Here is a 25,063-nt window from a genome sequence, read left to right as displayed (position 1 = left end):
TACCTCGCGGTCGAAGCTCTCTGCTAGCCGTGTTAGCAGTAGTGACTGGCGCATGCCTGCCTCGTCCACGGCTCTCCTGCCGTACTGCTGTTCTTTCCGGGCCCTCACCCACTGGGCTGCGTCGCTTATGTCCATCAAGTCTCGCCCAGCGAAGTGCCTGACCCAGCCTAGCCTCTTGACCCACGATGAGTCACTGTTTATCCCCTCCTTTAAGTCGCCCTGTCGAAGCCATGCCTCGTTCTCCTTCTCCTCCTCTGCGTCGTCCTCTATAGCCATTTGGTCCATCATGGAGATTAATGGTGTCGCTTCGGGATCGGACAAAACCTCGTCACTGTCGTGCCCAGTACGGACGATCCAATAACGCGCCCACCGTCCCTTACACCACGACTGGACCTTTACGGCGCTCCAGCCTGCCTCGTCGCTACTGTGACTTGCAGTACGTTGGTGTCGAACAATGTTGTCTCTCGTGGTCGTGATATATCGACATACTGCACAGCTGAAACCGTTCACGACGGGAAGCAATTGAACTGGCTTGCCGCCATCGGCCGGCAGTCTGCACGTCTGCGGATCTTGGAGTTCGATGTCGCTAAAGCTGTAAATAATGTCCTGTAGTAGCTTGCCCCGAATCTGGTGTTGGTAACGGAAGTGCGCCTCGATGCCAGCGCCGGGCTTAACACCAGCTGGACATAATCGACATAGCAGTACCTGCGTATCCACGTCAATTGTCACCACGTCGTCGCGCTCGTACAGTTGTTTGGCCATGTTTGACGTTCTTGAAGTTGTTGGTTCTTGAAGTTGTTCATTACTCGATTATCTACAGCTCTGACTATCTACAGTTCTAATCATCTATATACTATGTTGTCGCGTCGCGCCCCTGATCAAGCCCATCATTTCCTTTTTGGCTTCTCGTGTCGCGTCTTCCCTGCGAAACTGAGCTGTCGCTTCAGCTGGACATCTCATGGGGCTGCTAACCCTGTGAATTGACCTGGGGTTGATTCGGGTTGGGGTAGTGCCGGTGGGTCTGGGGTTATTTTGGGCCAATCAACGACCCGGCCCTAGTCAGCTCGACAGTGGTCAAATGCACGGACCCGCTGCACCAGTTTGTGTGGGCAAGTGGCCCCGTCTTTAATACAAACGTCTGCGAATAGTGCCTAGACCTAAGCAGTCTATCTCCTCTCCCTCTGACTGCGACTCCGAGCCCTCCGTACGGCCCAGCTTTTCGCACCAGTCGAGCCCCAGCCCGCAGCGCCAGCAGCAGCTTCCTTCGACAAACTGGAGCCCTGTTCGCCACTCGATGTAGTCCGCCTTCCTGATCACACGACACCTATGTAGCCCGTGCCCGTACGACCTCCTGCTTGATGCCGGTGACCCTACTATCCGCCACTGTACGTAGCACACAGCACATTGGCTCTCTCCTTCGACCGCTTCTAGCCAGTTCCGGAGCAGCTCTTTCCTTTGCTGCTGCTGTATCTGGCGCTCCTGGAACCGGTTTGATACGTCTAGTTCCTCCTCTCCGGATTCTTCATCTTCCGATTCCTCCTCCTCCGCCGTACTGTCGTCTGCCGTCTCCTCGTCACTGGCCGCTCCGCCCTTACACCAGTCGCACCGTACCGGCCCGATCGTATCACAGTCCTCCCCTTCTACCCCATCCATGAACCTGCCCAGCACCGCTCGCCGGCACTCTCCGCCCCTGACGAACTGCTCGATCGCCAGCCGGTTCGTCCTCTCCACGTCCGTCTCTCGGCCTTCAACCTCCTGCCGCCTCTTCTGCTGCCCTGGCCCTGCCTCGTCTGCAAGCACGATAACCGCCTCGACCACCTCCCCGTCCCTGCGGCCGCCGCGGCCCGTCTGCTGAATGTAGTCCACTAGCCCGTACGGCTCTTCTGCGTGTAGAATCACGCTGATTCCGGGAATATCTACGCCTGTTCCGAGACCTGTCGTTGCCGTGATCCACCGGGACGCGCTGCTGCCGTTCACCCATGCCTCGAGTACCTCCTCTCGCGCCTGGGTCTCCATCCCGCTGTGGTAATACCCGCACCCGATCCGCTCCGCCAGCTTCTGGCTATCCTTCTTCGACCGGCAGTACACTACCCCCTTCCTATCGCCGTTAAGCGACCCGGAGCTCTTCCTCTCCTCGACCAGTCGTACGACCTCCTCCTGCACCGCGTTTCCAACCTTCCGGCCTCTTCCTAGTCCGGCCCTACTTGGGACCGTAGTAACGGCGTACCGGATGTTCTTCTTCGTTGTCCGTGCCCGTATAATCTCGGCGTCTTCCGCAATCATCTGCTGCCGGAACCAGCCCTCTAGCTTCACCGGGAGCGTAGCTGTAAGCAAGATTACCGGACAGTCGTACCGGTACAGCCCCTTCAGCTCCACGAGCCTCTTCCGGTAGCCGACGTCCATGATAATCGTGTGGCACTCGTCGATGAAGATCCGCCGTAGTAGCCTCCGGCTCCGTAGCGTGTCTGCGTAGTTGCAGAACTCGTGGTTGCTTGCCTGGTCGGCGCTGACTACGACTAGACTAGCCACGCGCACGAGCGAGTTAGCTTCCCGGCCCTCCTCCTCAGCCGACCTCCAGCGTACGCAGTCGATCCCGAACGAGCGTGCCCGCGCGACGAGATCGTCGATCAGCGCTACGAACGGAACGACGACGATACTAACGCCGCCGTTTAACCCTCGTACCGCCGGGACCATAAATAGTAGACTCTTGCCGCCGCCCGTCGGTAGTACGACGATGAGTACGGAGCCGCCTCGCATCTGTATGATCCGGACCATGGCCTGCTCCTGTTCTGCCGTCCTCCAGCGCGCACCGGCCCCAATAATCGATTCGAGCCCGTGCTGGACCCGGCGCCGGACCTCCCCGACGGCTTCTGGGAGCGTCTTCCTCTGCTTCGCCGGCTCTGGGCTCGACTCTATCGTCTCCTCCCTACCTGGGAGTTCGGCCTCCGTAGACTCTCGCTTCCGCTTCCTCGTCCGCTTCTGCGCCTGGTCCGGCGACTTGCCCTTACCCTGGCTATCCCAGCTCAGATACTGGTGCCAGAGCCGGCTGATCTCGCGGTAGTTGGCGATCATCTGCGGCTGTAGCTGCCCTGGGAACTGGATGTTGATCGCGTAGTGCGATCGTGCCATGGCACTGCTGTGTGTCGCCTGCAGATCCCAGATTACCTCCGTCCGGTCCCTCGGTCGTAGCTCGCCAGTAGCCTCGTCGAATTCCTCATCCTCGGGCCCGTATCCGTCATCGGCCGCGCCGACCTCGAGCTCCTTCTGCTGTACGATAAGCCCCTGAATCGTACGGCCTAGCTCGATCGCGAGATGGCGGTACGTCGAAGTACCTAGCTCGACGCCGAGATAGCCCGCCGTAGCTGCCCTAAGCTCCTTCGTAAGCACGTCCGTTCCCCAGCGGCCTTTCCGGCCGTCCTTCCATAGCCAGTGCCGCAGCGATTCCGACGGTTTTCGAGCCCGCGTCGCATCGAGAAGCATCTCCTCGAACGGGACTAGCCAGACGAGATAGACGACAAGTAGCTGCCCGACCCGTTCCGGGAGAAAGCGTGCGACCTTTCGGCCGTAGCCCCGGATCGACTTGGCCTTATCTCGGTCCGTTACGAGCATTACCTGCCCGTCGAAGATATAGACGCTCCGGCTTAGCTGCTTCGTATCTAGATACCGCACGCTCGTGATCTCGGGCCCTCGGCCTGGCTGGCCTCCCCAGACGTGCGTTAGTACGAGTAGCTGGCTCTTTAGCGTTCCGATCTGGTTTAGCCACTTCTGCGACCGCTCCCGGTGGTACTGCTGCCGCTGGGACGACCAGAGCCTCTCCGAAACGAGCTCGGCAACGACGCGGGGCCCGGCTTGAAGCCAGCTGTTCTGCGGGTTTGAGATGAACGATTTCCCACCCCCTTCGTACATTACGCTGTCGTTGATTTTGCTAAGCTCGATCCGTCCTAGTAGTACCGCCGACTGGCCGTACAGAAGCCCGTCGAGCGCCGATTCGGCTGTTGAGACGAGCCCCTGGGCCATCCGCCGGAAGTTCTGGACCTCGATCCGGAAGCCGTGTAGCCGGAGCGCCTGCTTCCCGTCCTCCCAGATAATCCGTGCTGCCCCCCTTCCTTCTGGCGGTAGCCCTTTCCGATCGTTAAGAACCGGGTTAGCGTACTGAACGGGCTGTACGAGCCGTCTGCGATCCACTGCCGATAGCCGTCCATAAATACGTCGATATCCCTAGCCTGGAGCTGGCTACGCTCTTCGTCCTCCCCTTCGCCGGAGTCCGTAGTACTATCCTCTTCCTGGATCGGGACGTGCTCGAAGAAGTACTCTAGTAGTAGTACGCGGCTACACCACGCTAGACCCGCTAGTAGTGTTGTAAACTCGGCCGGCGGCCGAAATCGTGCTCGGACGGGGTCGATCGCGAGTACGGTAGTGAAGTGTAGTAGCGGGTTTACGTACGGTTGTACTAGTACCCGCTGCGTAAGCGACAGAACACAGAACGTGAAGACGGCCTCGTCTAGATATCCGTCGTCGCCGCCGCCCTCGCGATTCTCCTCCTCCTCGCCGCCGCCCCCTACCCGGGAGCTCTCCTCCTCCGTACTATCGAGAGCCTCTATAATAGCCTCGAGAGCGGCCCACTGCTGGTCGGTAAACTGGACCTGGTGCTTCCTCCTCGCCTCCGTACGGCCGAGCCGGAAGACCCGGACGCAGTAGCAGAGATAGCGCCGCCAGTAGCTCCGGTACTTCTCCATCGTATGCGCCTCCTGCTTAACGCGGAACGGCCGCGGCGACGGCCGGTTCGGGTCGCGGCTTGCTAGCCAGCAGAGCGTCTCCACGGGTACCTGGCCGATCCGCCGGCTACACCGCTCGATTACCCGGTTGAAGCTCTGGCCCAGCCGTACGAGCGTCGCCTCCGAAGCCTCCCTCTCTTTCCGGACGGACCAGCTTAGTTTAGCTAGCTCCTTCGTCGATAGACCTGGCTCGGCGGCGCGCCGTAGTTCCGCCATATCCTTGCCGGCCAGATGCGCCGCCCAGCCCATCTGGCTCACCCACGGCGACTCATAGTCGACGCCGGCCTCGTAGTCGATAATCCGGCCCCGCTCCGCCTCTTCGGCGGCCGCTTTAGCCTCGTACGCCGCCATGTGGGCCTCCCAGACTTGACCTCCGCCGCCGCTGTCCGGCCCCGCTGCCGCCGATTTGACTGCCCGTAGCTGGCCGCCCTTAAGCTGGTGCCTCTGTCGGTAGTGGGTAACTACACCACCTACGGCCGCTGCGATTCCTGCCCTACATAGTGTGCAGACTAGTACGCGGCTTGCCCGATATAGATAGAGCTCTGGTGTTACTGCTGGCTCGGTCGTTGCTGTAGCTCTCGCGTCCTCCTGCTGCTGCTGCTGCCGCTGCTGCGCGGCGCTGCCGTAATCGCTCTCGTAGTCGCCTCCCTGGCTGCTGCGGTCCATCGTGGAGTACTACCTGTCGTATGCGATTCTCTTCTCGGTACTACTTCTGATCTTCGACTCTTGCGTATATTCTTGGGAAGAGACCCTAAGCTAGTATTATAGTTCAATCGAAATGCGCGCGCGCGTCCGTTTCATTCTCCTCCTCCCTCTATCTCCTCTTACGCGCGTCCCCTCTCCCCTTTAGACTCCCCGGGCTCGCGCTGTTACGCGTACGCGCTTATCTCCTTTTTATTACCTATTACTTACCTTGTCCCCCTTTTCGCAGCAGTGCCTAGCCGTACACGCGTAGCTGAGCTGGGGGGGTTAAGGTTCGGACCCCTACTAGTTAGGGTTGGGTTAGCTAGGGGTTAGCACATTTACGCTGGCCGGAATGAACTCAGGGTACCGGAATGAACTTAATAGCCCGTACCCTTCCGGGCCGGGAATGACCTACCTCCGCCGCCGAACTACTACCGCCGCTAAACTACTATACCTCTGCCGAACTACTACCGCCGCCGAACTGCTACCGCCGCCGCCGCCGACCTACCTGCCGACCTCTGCCAGCCTGCCACGGCCAGACCCTATATATCCAAATAAGCAGCCAGTCTCTTAAGAACAAACAGGCCCGGTGGTCAAGCGGTAAGACGTCGCTAGCAATTGCTAAGCGGAATCCCTGGTTCAACTCCGGGCCGGATTACTGCGCCTACTTGAGAATCTCTTCGTCTCGTAGAGATTCTCAAGTGGGTAGCTCTTTTTGCCGGCACCCCTTCCTCCGCTTCGGAGGTATTTTCGCTATGTTAACTACCTGCCGACCTGCTACCGGCTCCGACGAACTGCCACTACTCCGCCGACCTGCTACCGCTGCCGCCGTACTACCTGCTGACCTGCCTGCCGGCCTGCCTGCCGACCAGCCTGCCGACCTGCCTGCCGACCTGCCTGCCTGCCTGAGCCTTATATATCCAAATAAGCGACTGACTATTCAACAAACAGCCAGAGAGCCTCGCTGGTCTAGCGGTCATGACGTCACTGCTATATAGCTCTCCATTCCCACGTCGGCCGCAGGAATAAGGGTCCCTGACCTGAGCTTGTGGAGCCATCCGACCCGGACGCTCGAGCTAGTCACAGTTGAAGAGCTAGGTTCGACTCCTAGGCGTGGCATTTTTTTGGCCCTCCTCTCTCTGCCTCTCTCTTTTGCGCGCGCCTCCTGCCTGCCTGCTTGCTCTGGCAGTCTGACGCGCCTCCCTCGTCGTCGTGCGGCCTGTGCATGTACGCATATGAGGGCGCGACTGGGCCCCACAGGTTCGGACCCCTGCTAGTTGGGGTTGGGCTTGGGGTTGGGTTAGCTGTGGGTTAGCCCATTTTTCGCTGGCCGGAATGAACTCAATCTGGGGTTAGTTGGGGTACCGGAATGGGCTCAATGGCCCGTGCCCCCGGCCCCCTGTCCCACCAGGAATCGCCGAAAGTGAGGCCAACCCGGCCGGGAATGATGGTCAGGGAACTTGACTGCGCCGGCCCGTGCCACCCCTGCATGGCCCCAGCTCCCCACCGGGAACTTGACTGCGCCAGTCAAGTTCCGCCGGCAATAATGGTTAGGCACTAGGTTAGCTAGGGTTATGGTTACCACCTATAGGGTATAGGATTGCGTCAATTACCAAAAGCACACACGCTCCATTCATCCAGTTTCTCACGCATTCCTTGCTGAGGCGACGGATCTCGCGCTCAGAATTCCTGCTTCTGCACAACCCCGTCGATCGCTGGGATCCAGGACGCGCGATGCTTCGTCCATAGCTCCATATCAGGCTTCACCTGTACACCCTGCCCATCCTTATCCCCTCCTCGGTCGATGATAGTGCCCGCTTGCACTAGTAGGAACGGCTCGTGCTCTGGTGACTCGACCTGCTTGTACAGCCTCGTCCCGCAGTCGCCGCAGGCTGAGAACTTCATCGTCACGCCGGAGATGTGGGTGAACTTTGTCTCTCTCAGCAATGGAGTTGCGCTGTCGGTGCTGCCGCTGTTGTCAAAGAGAGCGAAGTCCTCCTTGCGGACTTGCAGGCTGTATGTGAATGCAGAACCCGTGAGACGGCGGCAGTCGTGGCAGTGGCAGATAGCCTGAGCACTCTAGTTAGGTATTATGCCAAGGTTGTGAAGTCTCTGTCAATGCTGCCTGGCCAGGAGTTGCGCGAGGATAGGTAGAGGTTCTTACCCGTGCAAGTGGCTGACCCTTCAGAGTGTAGGTGGCCTTGCCACAAACGCAACTCCCTGTGGCCATTGTGTGCGATGGGGCTACGTCGATTGACTGTTTCAGAGATGTTTTGTGACAGGGAGGGTATTTGAGCGGGGCAGATATCTCTTGAGGGAGCTCCGAAAGCTCGTGCCGCTGACTTCCAACTTTATAATAAACGTTGCGACAATGGTCCCGACTCTGATTCGCTGAACCCCTCTCTACTCTTGTCAGCTACGCCACATGAACCATAATCGCATTGGACTTTGACATGGCCGATAGTAGTTGACGCCACTTTACTAATGTAAGCTCGAGTCATACTAATAGCCCATAGGCAGATCGACTAGCCACGCATAGGTAAGCTCTTACCCTTATCCCTAGCCCGATCCTGCGACATGTTGGTAGGGTCGTCACACATACTGCATATGTGGACCCCCGTCGCGCAGTACCTCATTTTTCACAGGCGTGTCCTTCCTTACAACCCTATTTTTACATACGGTAACGCTTAAATAATCTAAACTCGACCGTTACGCCAGGCCTCTTCCCTTAGGCCGTCGGGCATAGCTGGGCACCCTTACTTGTCTTCGTCGCCCAGCTAGTAGTTATAACAGTAACCCGAGATGTGCTCGTCTTTGTAACCGTTGCGCGGTTGGTGATAGTTGCAGACGGCTGAATAGTAGAGCGTACTGTTGTAAAGACGGTCACTGTCAAAGCTGGGAGGACTACAGTTTCCGTCGTAGAAGAGACTTCCTGCCGAGTCATAGTACCGGTCTGCTGGGGCAGCACGCTCGTAGCTTCGCGTGTCTGTATCTCGACCACACTCAGGGTACTAGCTGGCAGCGTCGTAGTAGATCGCGCGACGACAGTTGTCGTGTCCTGGACTACAACAGTGACTGTGCTTGGCTTCAGTGTGCTTGTCTTACCACTCGAGACCACTGCAGTGGCGGTTGTGGTGGAGGTTTCACCATCGAGTGTAACTGTCGAGGCTCGAGTCTGCACGCTGACGGAAGTCTCTATTTCGGTTGACGGCTTGAGAGTGGTAGGTTTTCCTTCCGTCTTGGTTGTAAGAAGCTGCGTAGTGACTGTGCTGCCGGGGAGCGTGACTGTCGACGTCTTCACGTAGGTGCTGTAGGTTGAAATGACAGTAACAGTAATTGTCGTATCGCCGACGGCACGAGCCACGAGATATTCGGCTGCGATGTCCATGTCACGGATGTTCATCTTTTCAAGAGACCTCTTGGCCGGGCCGTTTGTCGGAATGCACTTCAGAGTAGTCGTCAGCTTGGTAACTCGAGTCGTTGTAAAAAGGACTGTAGTAGTGGTCGTAAGCGCTTTGGCTGTAGTAGTGGTCGCGCTGCCATCGCCAATAACTTGAGTCTCGGTTGTGCGGACCGGTACAGGCTTTGGCGTGATTGTCCTGGTGAAAGACTGCGTCGTACGGATGACCTGAGTAGCGGTTGCAATCTTGGGCGTGCTGGTAGTCCAGAGAGTGGTTGTGGAAGTTGATTTGACCGTCATAGCCTTAGCTTCCTTGGTGATGATCTCCGTGTGGGTCGAGGTTGCCACGGAGGTAGAGGTCGTTAGTACAGGTGCGGGCGTGACTGTGGTGCCAATATTGACGGTTGTGGTGGTTTTCTGGGTGACCGTTACGTCCGGTTTCTGGACAGTGGCGAGTTGGGTCGTGGTTGTCTTGACTACGCTTGTCCTGGTGACAACAGGTGGAGTGATAGTCGTCGCGACATTGATCGTGAGCGTGGTCTTGACTGTTGTCGTAGTTTCCAGTGCTTCAATAGAGGTGAGCAAAGTCTCCTTGAATGTAGATACCTGAGTGGTAAACACTGTCGTGGTCGTAGCAGGGATGCTGCTCGAACTCGAAATGATGGGAGGCACAGCCACACCGCTAGCGTTGAACGGTACAGCGGAAACCAGAGTCATGTTGATCCACGACGTTGTGGCAAAGAAGCTTGCGAGCTGAAATTGGGCTGCGGCATCAGCAGTGAGCTGGGTAGCGAAAGCTGCCCTCGAAGACAGGCCGGATCCAGGCCCATCCTTTGCGAACTCGCCAAACAAGACGCCATCTGTACGAGGGTCGGTTTTCGTCCAGTAATCCCAGCCATTAGGCTCGATGCACGAGTCGAGATAGCTGTCGATGAAAGCCACTCGAGCCAACGGATTCCAAGGCCTGCCCAGAGAGACGGACGAGTACTTGGCGCCCTGGGCAGGTGTGATGGTGCACTGGTCAAAAACGAAACCCGCAGCGGTGGTGTTAGTGCTGCGCTTGCTGGCGGTAAGCGCAACTCCGTCACGGTTGGGAGCAATAGTGCTGTTGAGGAAGTAGGCGGCACCAGAGCCCCAGATCATGTCGATGTTGCCCTCGACGTATGAGTTGGAGGCAAACAGAAAGCCGTTGATGAGCAAGCTGTCTTGGTTTCCGTAGACCTGACAGCCGTAGAGGGAAGCATACTTGCTGCTCTTGACACCAAAGCCGAGCGAGGCAAAGCTTGGGAAAGGGGGGTCAGCTATGGTTTTCGCAAGATGGATTTTGCTCACTTACTTGGAGGTAGTGCCGAAGTTGTTGACAAAGTTGATGTTAACCGCCTGAACGTAGTTGCCAGTGGCGTAGACAGTTGCCGAATCGGAGTTTGGTGCGTCGGCCTGCGTGTCAATGCCCTTGTTGAAGCTGATGGTAACCTCGTTCTTGGAGTAGTCAACCGAAGCAGAACTGTAGCCGAGGAGAATGGTAGTGCCAGACTTGCTGAGAATGAGCTGCTCGTTGTAGGTACCGGGGTAGATGAACACCGTTGCCGTGATCTTGCTAGAAGCAGGGAGGGCATTGAGCGCAGCCTGGATGGTGTCGTATGTTGTCTGGCCATCGATCGGAGTCTTTGACACGATGAAAGCACCGGCTGGAGGCTTAGTGCCATCGTAGACGGCTGGGGGTGCTGGGATGACAACCGCTGGTTGAGGTGTCTGGATCTGATCCCAGTAGGTCAAGTCGATCCAGTCAGTGCTCGACATGACGCTGCTCAAGGTGTATTGGTCACTTGTCAGAAGAGTACTGTACTGGAAAGCCTCGCGCGCACCGACGTTGTTCTCCCAGTTGCCTGGACCGGTGTTGTTGTACTCGGCGAAGGTAATGTGGTCGGTACGAGGGTCCGTCGTGGACCAGACCTTCCAGCCAGCTGGCTGGATGACATCGCTGAGGTAACTGTTCTTCACTACAACAAGAGCGTACTGGGAATAGGGGCAGCCAAGGTAGACGAGCCCCTTGAGGTCAACAGTAGCGGTTGGGGCTTCGGTGAAGAGGCATTGGTCGAAGATGTAACCCCCGGTGGCGGACAGGCTGGCGCGGTTGTGAGCCGTAATGGCGGACTTGGCTCGCTTCGCAGCAATAGTGCAACCCTTGAAGTATGCCTTGGAATAACCCCAGATGAAGTCGATGGCGCCGTCAATATAGCAGCTCTCATAGTATTGCATGCCATTCGTGGCGCCAGTGAGGAGGGTGTCCTGCCATCCAACAAAGGAACAGCCGTAGAAGCCGATCTTGTCTCCATAGATGCTGGCCGCAAGAGTGACATAGTTGGCGATGGAGCCATCCAGGTTGTCCGAGTTGACCATGTTGATGTTGTACCAGGAGATATTGGAGCTGGCTGTAGCGATAGTTGCTGTCTCGGCGTTGGAATGCCCAGGTGGCGGGGGGCTGACTGAAAGGCCCCGGGCTTGGGTGATGGTGACCTGGTTGCCGTTGAAGCTCTTGCCAGGCTCGTCGCTGGTGTATCCAATGATCATGACCGGGCCTGGACGGCTAATGGCAGGCACCTGCTCGTTGTAGGTTCCGGGATACATGAAGATAACCTGATTGCTGGCATCGTAGGGCAAGCTCGCGAGCGCTGCAGTGAGACTCGTGAAGGCGCCGGAAATGCTGCCATCGGCAGCAACGAGCACCGCGCCGGAGGGAGGCTCAGTGCCGCTCGTGGGATGGGTTAGGACTGGGTTAGCAGGGGTGCTCGTGTCCGGGGTATTGGGAGGCCCGGTGAGGCTGTAGCTGGGAGTGTATGCAAATGCCTCGGCGTCGATCCAGCTGGTGCTTCCAATGAAGTTCTCAAGAGAGTACTGCGCGGCTTGGGCCTCAGTGAGCTGAGTAGCGAATGATGCCCGAAAGCCGGTCCAATTGCCAGGGCCAATATTGTTATACTCGCCAAATAGGACGTTCGCGGTCTGGGGGTTACTTGTCTGCCAGACACTCCAACCAGCAGGGGAGATGTGCTTGTCGAGGAAGGAGTTCATGTAGACTGTGATAGCATACTGGGACCATGGACGGCCCAAAAAGGTGTTTCCGAAACTGGACCCAAAGCTGGATGTGTACGTGATGACGGATTTGTCAAATACAAATCCACCAGCCCACGCAGCATTGGGCCTGTTCTGGGCCGAGATGTAGGCGTTCGGGGTGTTGGACGCCACGTAGCACTGATGGAAGTAGGCCTTGCTGTAGCCCCAAATGAAGTCAACACTTCCCTTGATGTACGAGTTGCTGAAAACCTGCACACCCTGGTTCACAAGAAGGGTGTCTTGGAATCCGTCAAAGGCACAGCCGTACGCAGCCATGTTGGTGCCAAAGAAGTCTCCAGCAAGCGCGGCAGTGTTCGACTGTTGGGGGTACGTGTTTGTGAAGTTGATGTTGTACAAGGCCAGGCCGTCACCATTGGCGTTCTTCCAGTTCATGACAGGAGTCTGCTCGTTTTGGCCGAGGCTGGTAGAGACACCCCGACTGAAGTTGATGAGGACCTTGTTGCCAGTGAAGTCGTTCTCGAATGTAGTCTCGCCACGGAGCGTAACCTTTCCGCGCCGCGTGATGCTGACCTGCTCCTCGTAGGTTCCAGCTTTGATGTAAATGGTGTACGCCTGGCCGTCGGCGGGAAGAGCAGCAACAGCAGAGGAGACGGTGCCAAATTCGCCGCTTGCCGGAGTCGGGGCCACGGTAAATGTGGCGGCAGCAGAAGCGGATGAGCTGGTAGCAGCTGTGGCGGTCACTGAGGTTGCAACCGTGGTCGTCGAGGCCACGGCATAGACCGAATCAGGCCAGGCCTGCTGAGGAGCAATGGCAGAAGAGTCTAGCCAGCTGTCGTCGGCAAGAACCTTCTTGGCGGTGTAGGCCGAAGTGTCAGACAGCAACTGAACTGCTGAGATGCGTCCGGTGTTGATGGCACCGGGTCCGGTGTTGTTTGCCTCGGCAAAAGTGCCTGTGAAGGTGGCCGCATTGGCCACGTTCCAGCCAGCCGCCTGGATGTGGCCGTCGAGGTAGGAGTTGATGTAGGCCACCTGGGCGTTGGTGCTGTAGTCCCTGCCAAGATAGACGCTGGCCTGGGGGACGGTCTTGTCTGCCGGGACCACGGCGCATCCGTCAAAGACTATCTGCGAGCCTCCATACGAACTCTGGAACCTCTGAGCGGCAATTGTCTGACCAGTGGTTGTGCCCGAGGAAACGATGACGGAGTTCTGGAAATATGCCGCGCCGATACCCCAGATAAAGTCAGTGGTCCCTTCGATACGACCGCCGGTGAAGAAGACGTTGCCGTAGTCGAGATAGAGGGAGCCTTGGGAGGACTTGACGTTGCAGCCATAGAACCCCACTTTTGTACCTTTAGAAAGAACAGCAACGGCGATGTAGTTGGCTTGGGCGGGGTAGCTGTTCTCAAAGTTGATGTTGTAGAACGACACCAGCTTGGCCTCGTACTTATTGGCGGAGAACGTGGCGGTGCCGCTCGATCCGCCTGCGCTGGAAAGGACAGCCGCGGCATTGCGTATGGTAACCTTGTTGGACGATGAGGTGAGCGCACTGTCGGTCTCGCCCCGCACAATGGTGGCTCCTGTGCGGACAAGAGAGACATTTTCATTGTATGTACCAGCCAGAATGTAGATGTACTGGGTCGTCGCGTCGGCGGGGAGAGCAGCCACTGCCGCAGCGATGCTGTTGTGAGTGGCGCACGAGGAGCCTGCCGGTCCAACAACGAGGGCCGTAGATGGCATCGATGATGGCACACATGCTACCACGGTGGCGGAAGTTGTGGCAGAGCTCGATGTTACCGACTCGCTCGCCGAAGACAGGCTAGAAGACGCAGTAAGGCCACTGCTCGTCTCGGAAATACTGGAGCTCGTGCTCGTGGCACTAACGTCCGTCGACAGGCTGGTGGTGGCAAAGGAGCTGCCAGTGGCAGAAGGGTTAACGGTGCTTGAGATGGTCGTCTCCGAAGACGCTGTCGTAGAGGAAGACGCGGAGGAGGAGGCCGGGCTACTCGAGCTTCTCTTGATCAAGGCCAAGACAGACGCATCAATCCAGTCAACATCATGCACGGCGACGGCCGGGAACGCTGTGGTGAAGAAGACGGAAATGTCGTAAGGAACAAGGCGGGAGATCTCAGTGACCCATGAGATATATGGGCTGCGAGCCGCAACTTTGTTCGGATAGCTTCCGGCACCAAAGGTGCCAGACTCGATATAGGTGTTCAGGGCGTTCTGCGTTGTGGCATCGACATAGACACCGGTACTGGCGACGAAGCCGGCTATAGCAGTGTCGCGATACACGACCGCCGAGCCGACGCCGTTGGCGGCCGCCAGGTATACGTTGGTGTTGGTCTTGCCCGTCTTTTGGGCAATCTGGCACGTGTCAAAGACGACCGTGGAGTTGTACTGCTTGCCGGTCGAATCGACCGCGCCTTTGTTATACACCAGCAGGGCATTGTTGTTGGTGGCGGTGATGACTGTGCCGTACACGTACAGGCTGGCGTAAGAAGCAAGGGCCTTGTCAGCGACCTCGATATAGGAGTTGGCGATCACGCCCGAGGCATAACTACCCGTGAAGCCCATTGGGCCGGCGGCGATGAACTGGCAGGAATAAAAGGCATTTCGGGAGCCCCTGAGGAAGAACAAGCCAGCCGCCGAAGCGGCGTTAGAGTTGACGAAGATGAGGTTCCTCCAAGAAACTCCATTTGATACGCTTGTGCTAAAGGTGACTGGCGCTACAGTGCCACCGCCGTTGCTGATGGTGACGAGGTTGTCAGAGTAGCTGCTGCCAGTGGCTGCGGTTTCGCCAACAACGGTGACGGTGGCTGTGGCCAGAATCGCGATGGTCTCGGTGTATGTGCCGGCTTTGACAGTGACCGTGGCAATCTTGTTGGCCTGGGCGAACGAGATGGCCGAGTTAATGTTGGTGTATTGGCCGCTTCCATCGGAAGCAACAGTGACGGCTAAGTCCGTGTTAGCAGACAAAGTCGAGCTAATGCTAGCCGTGCTGGTATCAGAAGCCGGCGAGAGAGTGTCCGAGATAGATGTAGGAGGTGACAAGACAGAAGTCGGTGACGGCAACGCAGAAGAGCTCTCGAGAGAACGAGCACCGCAGGGCAAGCGAGCGTAAGAATGGGTAACAACAGAATCGGTCGTCCCACCTTCTTGGGCGGCACTCCATCCGCAAAGGCCGAGCAACAACAAGGAGGCGAGTTTAGGCATCGTGTTTGCGAAGCGAGCCATCACAAAAGATGAGGTGACCGTCAACCCAGTAGCAACGACCAAGACAAGGCAAGAGAGCCAAGACGTCACGGGGGCCAGCTGGGAGGATGAAGTACGGGGTATATAGCGGCATTAAGGCCCTCTCATCCGGCCTGTCCGGCACATGTCCGCTGAACGCGATATCCCAGCTGCAATTCTGACATCGGCAGTCCGCCTGGCCTGCATGTGTGGCGCTTCGAGGTCTGGCCGGAATCGCGCGAGTCTACCGCTAGTCAACTCTGAGCTGAATGCCGGAGACCCTCTATTTCCTGGATGCAGGCAGGGGTATGGGCCTGGCCTCGCAGGTTTCTGTGTGAACCGTCTTGGCGCAGAGCCCTGATCTGTCATCTGTGCAGCACCACGTGGGCGTGCGGCGTGGCACGGCATTGTGCCTGGTCAAATTTCTCAGGGGACTAATTAACTAGAGTCTAGAAGGCATAGCTGGATCGTGGAACGATGCCCACAATTCAACGGCCGCTAAATTCAATAGTCTGGACGCCTCCGGTTTTGGACAAGGGGTAGCCGCGCGCGCCTGGCCAGCTGGTGTGGTCGCTGACTCGTGGGTTAATTACGCCTCTGCCGGGACTGGCGTTGATTGTCCGAGCTGGAAGCCACATACAGTTGGTGGTCCGAAAAGCGAGGCGCGCGCTCCGGGCTACCCCTGCCTGGCGCCGCCCATTCTGCTGCCAACGGTGGACCTAACCGAGGCTGGCAGTGATAACGAGCCTGGAGCTCGAGTTCGGTGACTTGACGACCGGGCCGAGAAGCCGCTCGTTCTTGATGGATATCCTGATTGCGTGTATTCTAGCTTTTACTTATTCTTGCAACTTCGGACAGACTACCGCAAGCCTGGTCGGGGATAAAAGGAATCCCTTAGTTTTCCCTCTATTCAAATACGGGTCATATATCGCAAGTCTCACCACATCCCAGGTATCGTACGGGGCAGTGCTCGAGTGGAACTGAGCAGGGCCTGGGAGGCCGCTTACCACATTGGGGTTTATGGGGTGATTTTTCTTTTGGGCGACTTCGTCGTAGGCGTGCTGGAAGAGCTTACTTAGGTCGTGTGAGTGTCCCCGAGGACCGAAGGCATCGCCCAGTCGAACTTGACAAACATGGACTGTACCTGAAGCGTGGCCACTGTTGCCGTGCCGCGAAAGGTGCCCTCCGACGGGTGTGTTGCCCACATCCGAGGTCAGACCCGCTCACGTGCGTGCCCGTTTGGGTCGTTCGTGTCAAAACTGCTGGCTCTTCCCCAGAAGTAGAGCCCTTTGACCCTATTTTGGAATGCGTGATGTACATCTGTGGTGCTGTCCATGTCGAAACCAGTGTCACAAACGCAGATGGTCTGCCCGCTCGCGGCGTAGGCGCTCGGAGATTTTCTCGGACAAGCCCCTGTAGCTTCTCGTCCACGCGCTCCGCCTCGGCATGAGTCGCAGGCGTAGTCTGGACCTCTTCGAAGCCCCTAACCCGCCGGGCGACATTATCGCGGAGGACTCTCTCCAGAGCATTTTGCATCACTCTGCGTTCGTCTAGTTCGGGGACCTTACCCAGAGTGTCAGCTCCAGCCGTGGCGCGAACCATACTAGTAGATCCAGGACCTTCCGAGATGCTGATTGCAGACTGGTCGGTCTGAGCAATCTCTGCTATCTTCCCCAGCAGCTCCGAGGACATAGTCCCAATGTCATGGTGGAGGCAGCAAGATGTCGACCTCGACGAGCTCAAGAACCGCGCGCTTTTCATTCGCGTTTGCGTGAAATAGAGAAATGAAGTTGCTGGGCGCCGGCGTTTGTAGCACATCTGGAATAATAAAACGCGGGCGAGTAGATACTTGCGTAGTGATGTATTTCAGAGCGCGAATTTCTTCAAAAGAATTGTCTTTGAAGCCGCAGAGATATTTCTGCTGGCCATCCTGACCAACAAACTCCTAAATAGCCATGCCAGGGCTGGCAAGTTTAGTCCTCTGGGTTTTGTTCAGGGCTCGCCGGTTGTCCTAATGAGAATATCAGCGGGGCCTGACGCATCAGGCTGCTGGTTTTCGATTGAGACAAGGTTGCCGTCCATAACGATCTATTTTAATATGGTTTCTCATTAATTGAATAGAGTGGATCAGACATTGGAGGTCAATGATAAGTAGTGGCTCCTGTGATAATTCCTCAATCAGATTTGATGCGCCAGCGCTTCGACGTGAGCTTGCTACCAAGAACTTGAAGATACTAGGGCTTTTATAATATTCGGTCCATGTGCGCGGGTTGTAGGGAATGCTCTAGACTTAACCGTGCCTGCCGTTAGAGGAGTCGCTACGACAAAAGGCCGTCCATGTCCATTTTCATGTAGGTTCTCAGCTCGGTGCTCTACCGTTTAGCCCAGAACCACGGCCAATGTTTCCTCCCGGCGCTTTCACCAATAGGGAGTTCGCTTCCTGCTCCTCATGGTATGATGAATGGTACAGACACGCTCAAGATGTGTCGAATGGTGCAAATTCAGAGTCCATGCATGCCCATAGGCACTTCCAGGGAAGTTGCTCATGGCCTTGCTAGGTCTGAGTCATTTCGGCGTTGAAATATCCACGCCTAGGGCAGTAGTCCTTTAACTCATTTTCTCGTCTCCCAGACCTAAGCATTGGAAGGACTATACAGTATTCTTGGATAGCATTACAGTAGTATAAATGTTTGAAGACCAGATCCACTACTGAAGGATCAATGTATCGAGAACATAAATTCGACCTGCCTTGATCGGATCCAGTCCGGCCAGCCCATTGAAAAGCATCCCGTAGAGCTAGGTAGAGGGCGCTGTAATACAAATATAGGTAGAATGAGTACGGTAGCGGTCTCCCAGGAATACGATTTGTAGAATAATCTTGACTTGACTTACCCATTATAGATAGATTACCGCATTCTCGTTGCGCTAGGTATGGTTAGTACGGTTCGTTAAATAAGCTTTACTTTACTTGCCTATCGCGGACAGGCCACGCGTTCTCATCTGAGGGGAAACACGGGGTATATCGATAGCTTAGTGGGGTTGCTAAATAGATAGGCTAAGAAACGGAATGTTGCCTATCTCAGAGCACATAATTAGACAAGGATTAAGATAAGAAAGGACCTTTTTGGGGGGGGGGGCGGGGGGGCATGTGAGACTATGAGCGTTTAAGAACACGCTCTAATCTAGTATAATCAGCGTCGGGAGCCTAACAGGAACCTTTTCCCTCCAATCCCAAATGCACGTATTGCAAACAACTACCTTCGACTACCACCAGCTTCTTCAGCGCAGCAGTTATGTCGATCGGCTCTGCGGATAACGTCCAGTCTATTCTCCTATCGGACGAGGAGCGGCTCGAGGGCAGGTACAGCCTCGAGACCCAAGCCAAGGTCCTCGGCGCTCTCAATCAGGACGGTTTGGTTGTCCTGAAGAATGTCATCCCTGTCGATACCGTCGATAAATTGAACAGATGGATGTGCGACGACGCCGACCGCAGGATCTGCGACCCGAGCCAAGGGTACAATCACGGCATCAAATGTAAGGCCCCAGCCTCACTGAAATAGAAAGGCAAACCGAGGAACAGGGTCTCGCATATCCTACACGCTTGGCATCATTACGCTAAGTGCGAAGCGTAGCAAATATCTTACAGCGGCCGCCGGTCATGGAGCCTGAGCTCTTGAGCAAGGATGTCTATTTCAATCCCTTCGTGCTGCAGACTGCCAATGCGTGAGTCGCGCCTCATTCACACACTCTCTCTCTCCCTCGCTCGCAAAAAGTTCCACTCGCCTCGTGCTGCTTCAGGCCTAACATGAGATCGCACGCAATAGCTACCTTGGCCATCGTCCCATCTGGAACTGGATGACTGCCAATAACGCCCTTGCTAACACCGGCGGCAAGCGACAACCGGCGCACAAGGACTCCGTCTTTGATCACCCGCTATACCCCTACTATTTCATCGCCAACATTCCGCTTTGCGACTTTAGTATTGAGAACGGTTCCACAGAGTTCTGGCTTGGCTCCCACGCCCACACAACGCAGGCGGAGCAGAAAGTCGCAGAAACCGAGGAGGACCTCGCATCGTACCCTGGGCTGGCTGAAGTGGGCGGCATCATCCCGCCGATCAAAGAAGAGGCCAAGGATCAGCGCCGCAAGATTCGCCCACCGATTCAGCCAGCGTGCGGCAGGGGAGACGTGATGATCCGTGACCTTAGGCTGTGGCACGCCGGCATGCCCAACCACAGCAATGCGCACCGGGTCATGCTGGCTCTGGGATACATGGTGCGTCCGAGTCCCCTACTCCCCTCCATTGAAACTGTTTGCTGGATCGTTTGACTAACTGCGTGCACACGCAGAGCCCGCACCACCCAAACTACTACCTTAAGGTCCATCTCCCTTCCTCCCAGGAGAAGTTCTTCCAAGAAAACAGTCGGCCTGATGTCGAGGTCCGGGCACAGTGGTATTCGGACGCAGACTTGGTGAAGGTTACAGAGGATGTGAATTTCTACACTAAACCTGCGTACTTAGAGGGTAAATAAGACGGACAGGGGGCAGGTTGGATAGGCCAACCCAATGCCTTGCTCGTTATGTTTCTGAGCTGGTAGCTCAGTGTTGGAAGTTGTAGAGTTCTTCAGCAGAGCAGCTATTGCTGCTGTCTGGTATTTGAAAAGGTAGAAGACTATTGGCTTGAGCACAGAGTGTGGCTGCGAATTGGGACTAGGAATTGGTGAGAGATCTGTCTCTGTTGGGACGATCAAATGAACGGTTGAAGCCAAGCCGTCGCACATCCTGTCCTGTGACGGTCTGATATATATGTGAAACTTTTGCCGCGCGGCCTACTCCAGGATCACGTCAAGTTATGATGCTCTGGCCGCCTTATTCTACCGCCTTCTTAAATCGGAGGGCAAACGTCACACGCACCAGTCGCTTGTTGCTAGGAATAGGCTGCAGCTCATGCTCGTCTCGGCCGTTCTTCAGCTGTGGAGGCTGTGCATGATTTAGCATGCACCACGGGGGACCCGAACAGCCCGAGTTCATGGGAACAGAGTAGGAGCCATAGCCTCTGGTTCTCAGCGACATGCTACGTACATGTACTCACAGGAGCTGATGTGGCAGCAGCCACAAGGCTGCGTGGGCTGGTGTCTTGCATTAGAGGCCTCCATTGATCGTTGAGCAGCTTTAGCATACACAGCATGATCGAGGCAGCTTGCAGTATTATTATCGCCTTCCCTCTGACTGTGTCATATTCCACGACATGTATGCTAGATACCTTGATTTGCATTGGCTCCTCACGATAGTACAGCCTCCTTTGGTGGTACGAGTACAGTACTAGTCGCGAGATGGGTTGCCCTTAACGAACATTGCCCTCCCGCTCACTGATACCCATGCCTTACCAGCACAAAGGCAAATATGAAGCGGGCCCATCCCAACTAATGAAAACATTGAGAGCCAGCTCAGCATCTGCTTGGTCCTTGACAGGGCGATTGAAAGTAACTGCAATGACACCCAGCTGAGCGTCAAGGCTGCTCATAGCTATCGGGAATACTAACAGATCGTCAGAGGGGCATTCGTAGAGCAGGTCAGCGCACAAGGAGAGGCTGCGCCCTGCGTGTATGACCAGCCCTTGTCTTTAGTGCGACCGTGTAACCTGTTGATTGGATCATTATATGTAGGTCTATAGTCTAAATATCAATTAACTTAGTATGCCTCCTTAAAATCCTCTTGACCTCCCGCGTGCATAACCTGCCCTTGTCCTTGGCCCGGTCCCGCGACCTGTCAGTCGGGGTGGCACTCTCACCTCACAATTGTATGTCTAATCTATAGAAGTGTCACCATCGTAAGCCATCCTTACTATGTGGTAGTAAGGATGTCCCACCACTTTAGCCCTGCGGTGTATTAACACGGCCGCTCCTCTCAAGCATCTTCATCCCAACCCTCTCTGCGATCCTTTGGGATTCGCACAAATGTAAGCGCCATCGCTGCGGCGCAAACTGCCATTCCGATGCCGAGGTATAGAGCGTTGCGATAACCTTGGACGGGATCCCTACCATGGGAATTTGTGTATGCCTCCACTGTGCCGGCAAACCCTAAACCTGTACTTAAGCCGTATGACAGCACGGTTCCAATAACGGACCCAGCCATCCCTTGTTGGCTTCGTTTGACAGTGTTGCTGGCGATGATTTGCGATGCGGTAAAGAGGAAATCGGGCCCAAGTGCGATTATTATAAGAGCCGGAAACATTTGAGCCCAGTATGTTTGCTGTTCCGGCATCGTGCAAACAAGGACCAATGCCGTGGCAGATGCAAGCGAACCAATCGCCATGATATACTGAGCTGCTAGATGCCGGATCGCAACAGCAGAGAGAATGGCTGCGATTGCTCCGCAAACTGCCAGCGTAGCAAAGCCCGCAGCGTTTAGGAACAAGGAATAATGCCGAATTTGAAGATTCCATAGGCTGGCATACCAGATCAGGATGCCAACAGCCATACACGTAAAGAAAGTAGACAGAATCATCCAAGCGAATGATGGCGCTTTCCAAATATTGAGCGGAAGGATGGGATCCTTGGCAAATGTTGATTCCCACAGAGCAAACGCAACGATATGCAATATTGACAGGATCAAGAGTGCATACTCGTACGGTTCATCCCAACCGACATTAGGTGCTTGACTATTTTCCTGCCTTTTAGTGGGTGAGTCTTCAAGATAATGGGAACGAGGTGCGACTCACTTCCATACAAAGTTGAAGAGTATCAGGCCGGCAACTCCTAGGTAAGCTCCGATAAAGTCTATTTTCCCATTCGGATCCATTCTCTCGGGTTCCTTTGGAACTACCAAGACAAATAGTGTAAATATAGCAGATCCGAGTATTGCCCTGGATAGTATTAGCAGAGTATTCCAAGTGAGAACTAATGTACTGTCTTACAGGAAGAAGAAAAGCCATTTCCAAGGGAGAAGCTGCACGAAGAAGCCTGGGAAGACACTCCCGCCAGCGGCTCCTATCGGCGCCATTGCACCAAAAAGCCCAACGGAAATGTTTCTCATGCGGCCGGGGGGGAACGTGATTGTAAGGAGCGCTATAGCATTCGGAACAATGAACGCGCCACCTATGCCGCTGAGCGCTCTCATGATACTGAGCGATATAACGTCCGTCATGAACCCAGAGATCAAAGTCCAAACGACCCACCAGATCCCAGCAGCCGCGACTACATTCCTGTGGCCGTAGACTGCTCCGATCCGCCCGCCCATGAGAACAAAGGTACCTTGGGTCAAGCTATCATAGGGTTTAGTGCTTTGTTCAACGGTTATTCTCAAGAGACGTAGAGCACTCACGGATACGCTGCAACAATCCATGCAGATTCGCCCGGGGTAACGCCAAGTTGCTCTCCGATTGCCAAAGCAGAATTGATGCCGGCTCCATATGGAATCATTTGAACAAATTGGCATAAAATAATAGCTGCCGAAATGAAGATCTGGCGGGAGAACGCCACAGGAACCGGATGCTTGTTTTCTCCATTTGACCTCTCAGCACCAGCGATGGAGGATGTACTTGTCTCGGCCATTTGATGAGAGTTTTCGAGCATGATGGAATTAAATGACTAGCTGATGAATGATGGCCGAGGCAGGAACAGCAAGTCTTTATGAGATCGAATGAAATACCCTACACGAATGTTCTAGGAAAGCAGTCATTTCATGATTGTTATTAAGCACGGTCGTCGGAGACGATTACGCGCTAGGAAGCTAGAGTGCTATTCATAGACAAGGGGTAATTGGGAGATCGGAGTGATTTTATAATCTCGCCAGTTCCCATGAGCTAGGGCTTGGTGAACGGTGATTCGTGTGGCACCTTGATTTCTAAGCATGGTGATTACGTAACTCTGATCGGATGCTGCGATTCCTCGAAGCCTGCTCTTAAATATAATAGACTGGAATTTCAATAGAGAGCTAATTAGTAGCCTAATTCCCCGGTACATTCATCCCGACTGCGCAATTATATAGTAGCATATACAATCAACATTAGCGGAGAGGTTCACCGAAGCTACCAAATCCATGGACCGCAACCAAGTCACAAAGCGACGAGGCCGCCCTCGGAAGCCCGCGGCTCCTCACAAGCCTGATGAAGAAGTACGTCTTTACTCGGGCATTTCAGTTCTATCAAGACTAACACTAGGAAGCGTCGAAGATCGCAACTGCGCCAGGCTCAAATGACCTTCAGAGCTCGAAAGGAGGAGACCGATAAAGCTCGTGAGAAACGTCTTCGTAGCCTTGAAGCCATGGTTGACCGAATAGGCAACGCCTTTTTCGAGCTAGCAGATTATATCATCGGTTCCGAGGTATACAAGGAGGATTTAGGCATACTGGGTAAACTTGCAGCAACCACTACTCAAGTCTTGGTCTTATCTCGAGAAAGCAACGACCACGAACCGATGGGTGGACCATCTTCACCAGAGCGAGACTCACTGCTCGAACCTCACCAAGATTTGCACTTTTCTGCCCAAGTCTGCGTCGGGCAGTTGACTGCTTCACCTGCCGAGACTGATCCAGGTCTACATCCCGATACTATATCTTCGAATCAGTATCCCAGCGACAAAGACATTGCTGCAGAGCATGACGGTGCTTCCACAATTCAAAATCCCTTTGGCAACGGTTGGTTCGCCCGACTTCCGCGACTTCTAGGCGGCCACCAATCTTCAAATGATCCCTCGTCACTCGACCGCACCTCCTTCGCGTTTCGCCTACTCATCAGCACTCTTGAGAATGCATACTGGGCCCTTGTTGGCGCAACAGAGGAGAGCACAACCCTGTCCGATCGCATGTTCAGGTTTGCCCTTTTGTACCACGACAAACATGAGCTCCAGTTCAATCTACGATGGTTTCTTGGCCCTGGGATTGGAGAGAGCTATCTACTGATGGAAAGAAACAGGGTGGATAAACCTTCTATTGCCAAAGCCAACGGCGATTTGCTCAATCCCGGGGTAGATCTGGCAGCAGTCGAAGACTCTCAGAGAAACTTCGGTTATGGGTTCCTCGGCTCCCAAGCTGCATATGAACTTTTCTCCACTGTCAAAGATGTCGATGAATATTTGAAAGAAAGGGGCGCACGTCATATTGATTCTGAGATTATTGAGCTAGCATTTGCGTATCCAGGGTCTCTAACAACGACGCCTGATGCCTCAATAGCTCAAGTCTCTTCTACTTGTACGTCAAATCATTCTTCTCCTTGCTTTTACAGTTACTACTCTATAATAGGATTACTAACAGTGTTGTTCCAAAGATGTTCGCCACACTCACTCGTCAGCGCCTTTTCAAGAATTTCATGGTACTCCAGATATGCTCGAAGTATTTGACTTCAATACACTTCTTCAGCCAGGCCTAAGTTCTCGCAGACAGCGTAACTTCTCGATGACGAAGGGTATCTCAAATCCCCCAAAAACGCACTCAGCCCCGACGAGGCAACGTATACGAGTGCAGATACTATTCCGACACTTAGCTGGGATATCGGTTTGTTTAGGACAAGGGCCAAGCTTTCAGCGCGGAGCAATAGAAGAAGCCATTAACGCATCCGTTATTAATGAATAAAAATATAATGAACCACAACTTTTATTAGAAAGAACGTGAATTAGTTAACATGTCACGAATATTCTCACTCTACTAGGTCCCAAGCATATAGGTGTTATCCTATCCGAAATCGCTTGCCTACGCGATATTACTTATGGGTCTAGGAAAGAGGCAGTATAGAAGCGCCTCACAGCGCTTAGAGATATAGAACTAATAACATATATTCATTTCCATGGACTGCCCTCTAACTAATCCTCCTTTATGATATATATATGAAAGGGAGAGGATACACTGCTCCTAACGACTAATATCCTACCTATAACTTCTATATCACCTGGGATTCTACCCTGCT

At 54.9% G+C, this 25,063-nt stretch overlaps 6 protein-coding genes and 1 non-coding gene across 7 annotated transcripts; 3 read left to right on the top strand and 4 right to left on the bottom strand.

Annotated features, from left to right (window-relative positions):
* Positions 1-6,042: 6,042 nt before the first annotated feature.
* Positions 6,043-6,117, top strand: B0I36DRAFT_t85. Its single transcript has one exon. It is a non-coding gene; the product is annotated as a tRNA-OTHER (tRNA).
* A 1,022-nt stretch (positions 6,118-7,139) lies between these two features.
* Positions 7,140-7,689, bottom strand: B0I36DRAFT_363360 (Mss4-like protein; the record flags this gene model as incomplete). Its single annotated transcript, XM_046158790.1, has 2 exons — positions 7,140-7,538; positions 7,624-7,689. 2 exons carry the CDS (start codon positions 7,687-7,689, stop codon positions 7,140-7,142), a joined length of 465 nt encoding a protein of 154 aa, XP_046013386.1.
* A 498-nt stretch (positions 7,690-8,187) lies between these two features.
* B0I36DRAFT_242617 (pectin lyase fold/virulence factor) lies at positions 8,188-15,144 on the bottom strand (the record flags this gene model as incomplete). Its single annotated transcript, XM_046149921.1, has 3 exons — positions 8,188-10,141; positions 10,196-13,843; positions 13,895-15,144. The coding sequence occupies 3 exons, from the start codon at positions 15,142-15,144 to the stop codon at positions 8,188-8,190; spliced, it is 6,852 nt and encodes a 2,283-aa protein (XP_046013385.1).
* Positions 15,145-16,056: 912 nt separating this feature from the next.
* On the bottom strand, positions 16,057-16,854 carry B0I36DRAFT_349740 (uncharacterized protein; the record flags this gene model as incomplete). The annotated part of the gene is made up of 4 exons (XM_046156824.1): positions 16,057-16,068; positions 16,170-16,285; positions 16,390-16,457; positions 16,481-16,854. The coding sequence occupies 4 exons, from the start codon at positions 16,852-16,854 to the stop codon at positions 16,057-16,059; spliced, it is 570 nt and encodes a 189-aa protein (XP_046013384.1).
* A 1,535-nt stretch (positions 16,855-18,389) lies between these two features.
* Positions 18,390-19,931, top strand: B0I36DRAFT_384419 (phytanoyl-dioxygenase family protein). Its single transcript, XM_046161000.1, has 4 exons — positions 18,390-18,696; positions 18,795-18,885; positions 18,987-19,437; positions 19,512-19,931. Exons 1-4 carry the CDS (start codon positions 18,456-18,458, stop codon positions 19,692-19,694), a joined length of 966 nt encoding a protein of 321 aa, XP_046013383.1. The 5' UTR covers positions 18,390-18,455; the 3' UTR covers positions 19,695-19,931.
* Positions 19,932-21,069: 1,138 nt separating this feature from the next.
* On the bottom strand, positions 21,070-22,583 carry B0I36DRAFT_243465 (major facilitator superfamily domain-containing protein; the record flags this gene model as incomplete). The annotated part of the gene is made up of 4 exons (XM_046149987.1): positions 21,070-21,823; positions 21,884-22,027; positions 22,079-22,426; positions 22,486-22,583. 4 exons carry the CDS (start codon positions 22,581-22,583, stop codon positions 21,070-21,072), a joined length of 1,344 nt encoding a protein of 447 aa, XP_046013382.1.
* A 540-nt stretch (positions 22,584-23,123) lies between these two features.
* On the top strand, positions 23,124-24,748 carry B0I36DRAFT_125800 (uncharacterized protein). Its single transcript, XM_046148114.1, has 3 exons — positions 23,124-24,351; positions 24,428-24,472; positions 24,540-24,748. Exons 1-3 carry the CDS (start codon positions 23,358-23,360, stop codon positions 24,557-24,559), a joined length of 1,059 nt encoding a protein of 352 aa, XP_046013381.1. The 5' UTR covers positions 23,124-23,357; the 3' UTR covers positions 24,560-24,748.
* Positions 24,749-25,063: the final 315 nt, after the last annotated feature.

The sequence above is a fragment of the Microdochium trichocladiopsis genome, assembly GCF_020744255.1.
Source record: "Microdochium trichocladiopsis strain MPI-CAGE-CH-0230 chromosome Unknown B0I36scaffold_5, whole genome shotgun sequence".
Classification (NCBI taxonomy): Eukaryota; Fungi; Ascomycota; class Sordariomycetes; order Xylariales; family Microdochiaceae; genus Microdochium; species Microdochium trichocladiopsis.
The sequence above is the reverse complement of the archived record's forward strand: the minus strand, read 5'-3'. Positions and strand labels throughout refer to the sequence as shown.

What these genes read in the sequence shown, in the direction of transcription:
- B0I36DRAFT_125800 (XM_046148114.1), top strand. Translation starts at nt 23,358, where the DNA reads ATGACCTTCAGAGCTCGAAAGGAGGAGACCGATAAAGCTCGTGAGAAA. An exon ending in AGCTCAAGTCTCTTCTACTT is followed by an intron (nt 24,352 to 24,427) that starts GTACGTCAAATC and finishes GTTGTTCCAAAG; the next exon opens with ATGTTCGCCACACTCACTCG. An exon ending in GCCTTTTCAAGAATTTCATG is followed by an intron (nt 24,473 to 24,539) that starts GTACTCCAGATA and finishes AAGTTCTCGCAG; the next exon opens with ACAGCGTAACTTCTCGATGA.
- B0I36DRAFT_384419 (XM_046161000.1), top strand. Translation starts at nt 18,456, where the DNA reads ATGTCGATCGGCTCTGCGGATAACGTCCAGTCTATTCTCCTATCGGAC. An exon ending in GTACAATCACGGCATCAAAT is followed by an intron (nt 18,697 to 18,794) that starts GTAAGGCCCCAG and finishes TGCGAAGCGTAG; the next exon opens with CAAATATCTTACAGCGGCCG. An exon ending in TGCTGGCTCTGGGATACATG is followed by an intron (nt 19,438 to 19,511) that starts GTGCGTCCGAGT and finishes GTGCACACGCAG; the next exon opens with AGCCCGCACCACCCAAACTA.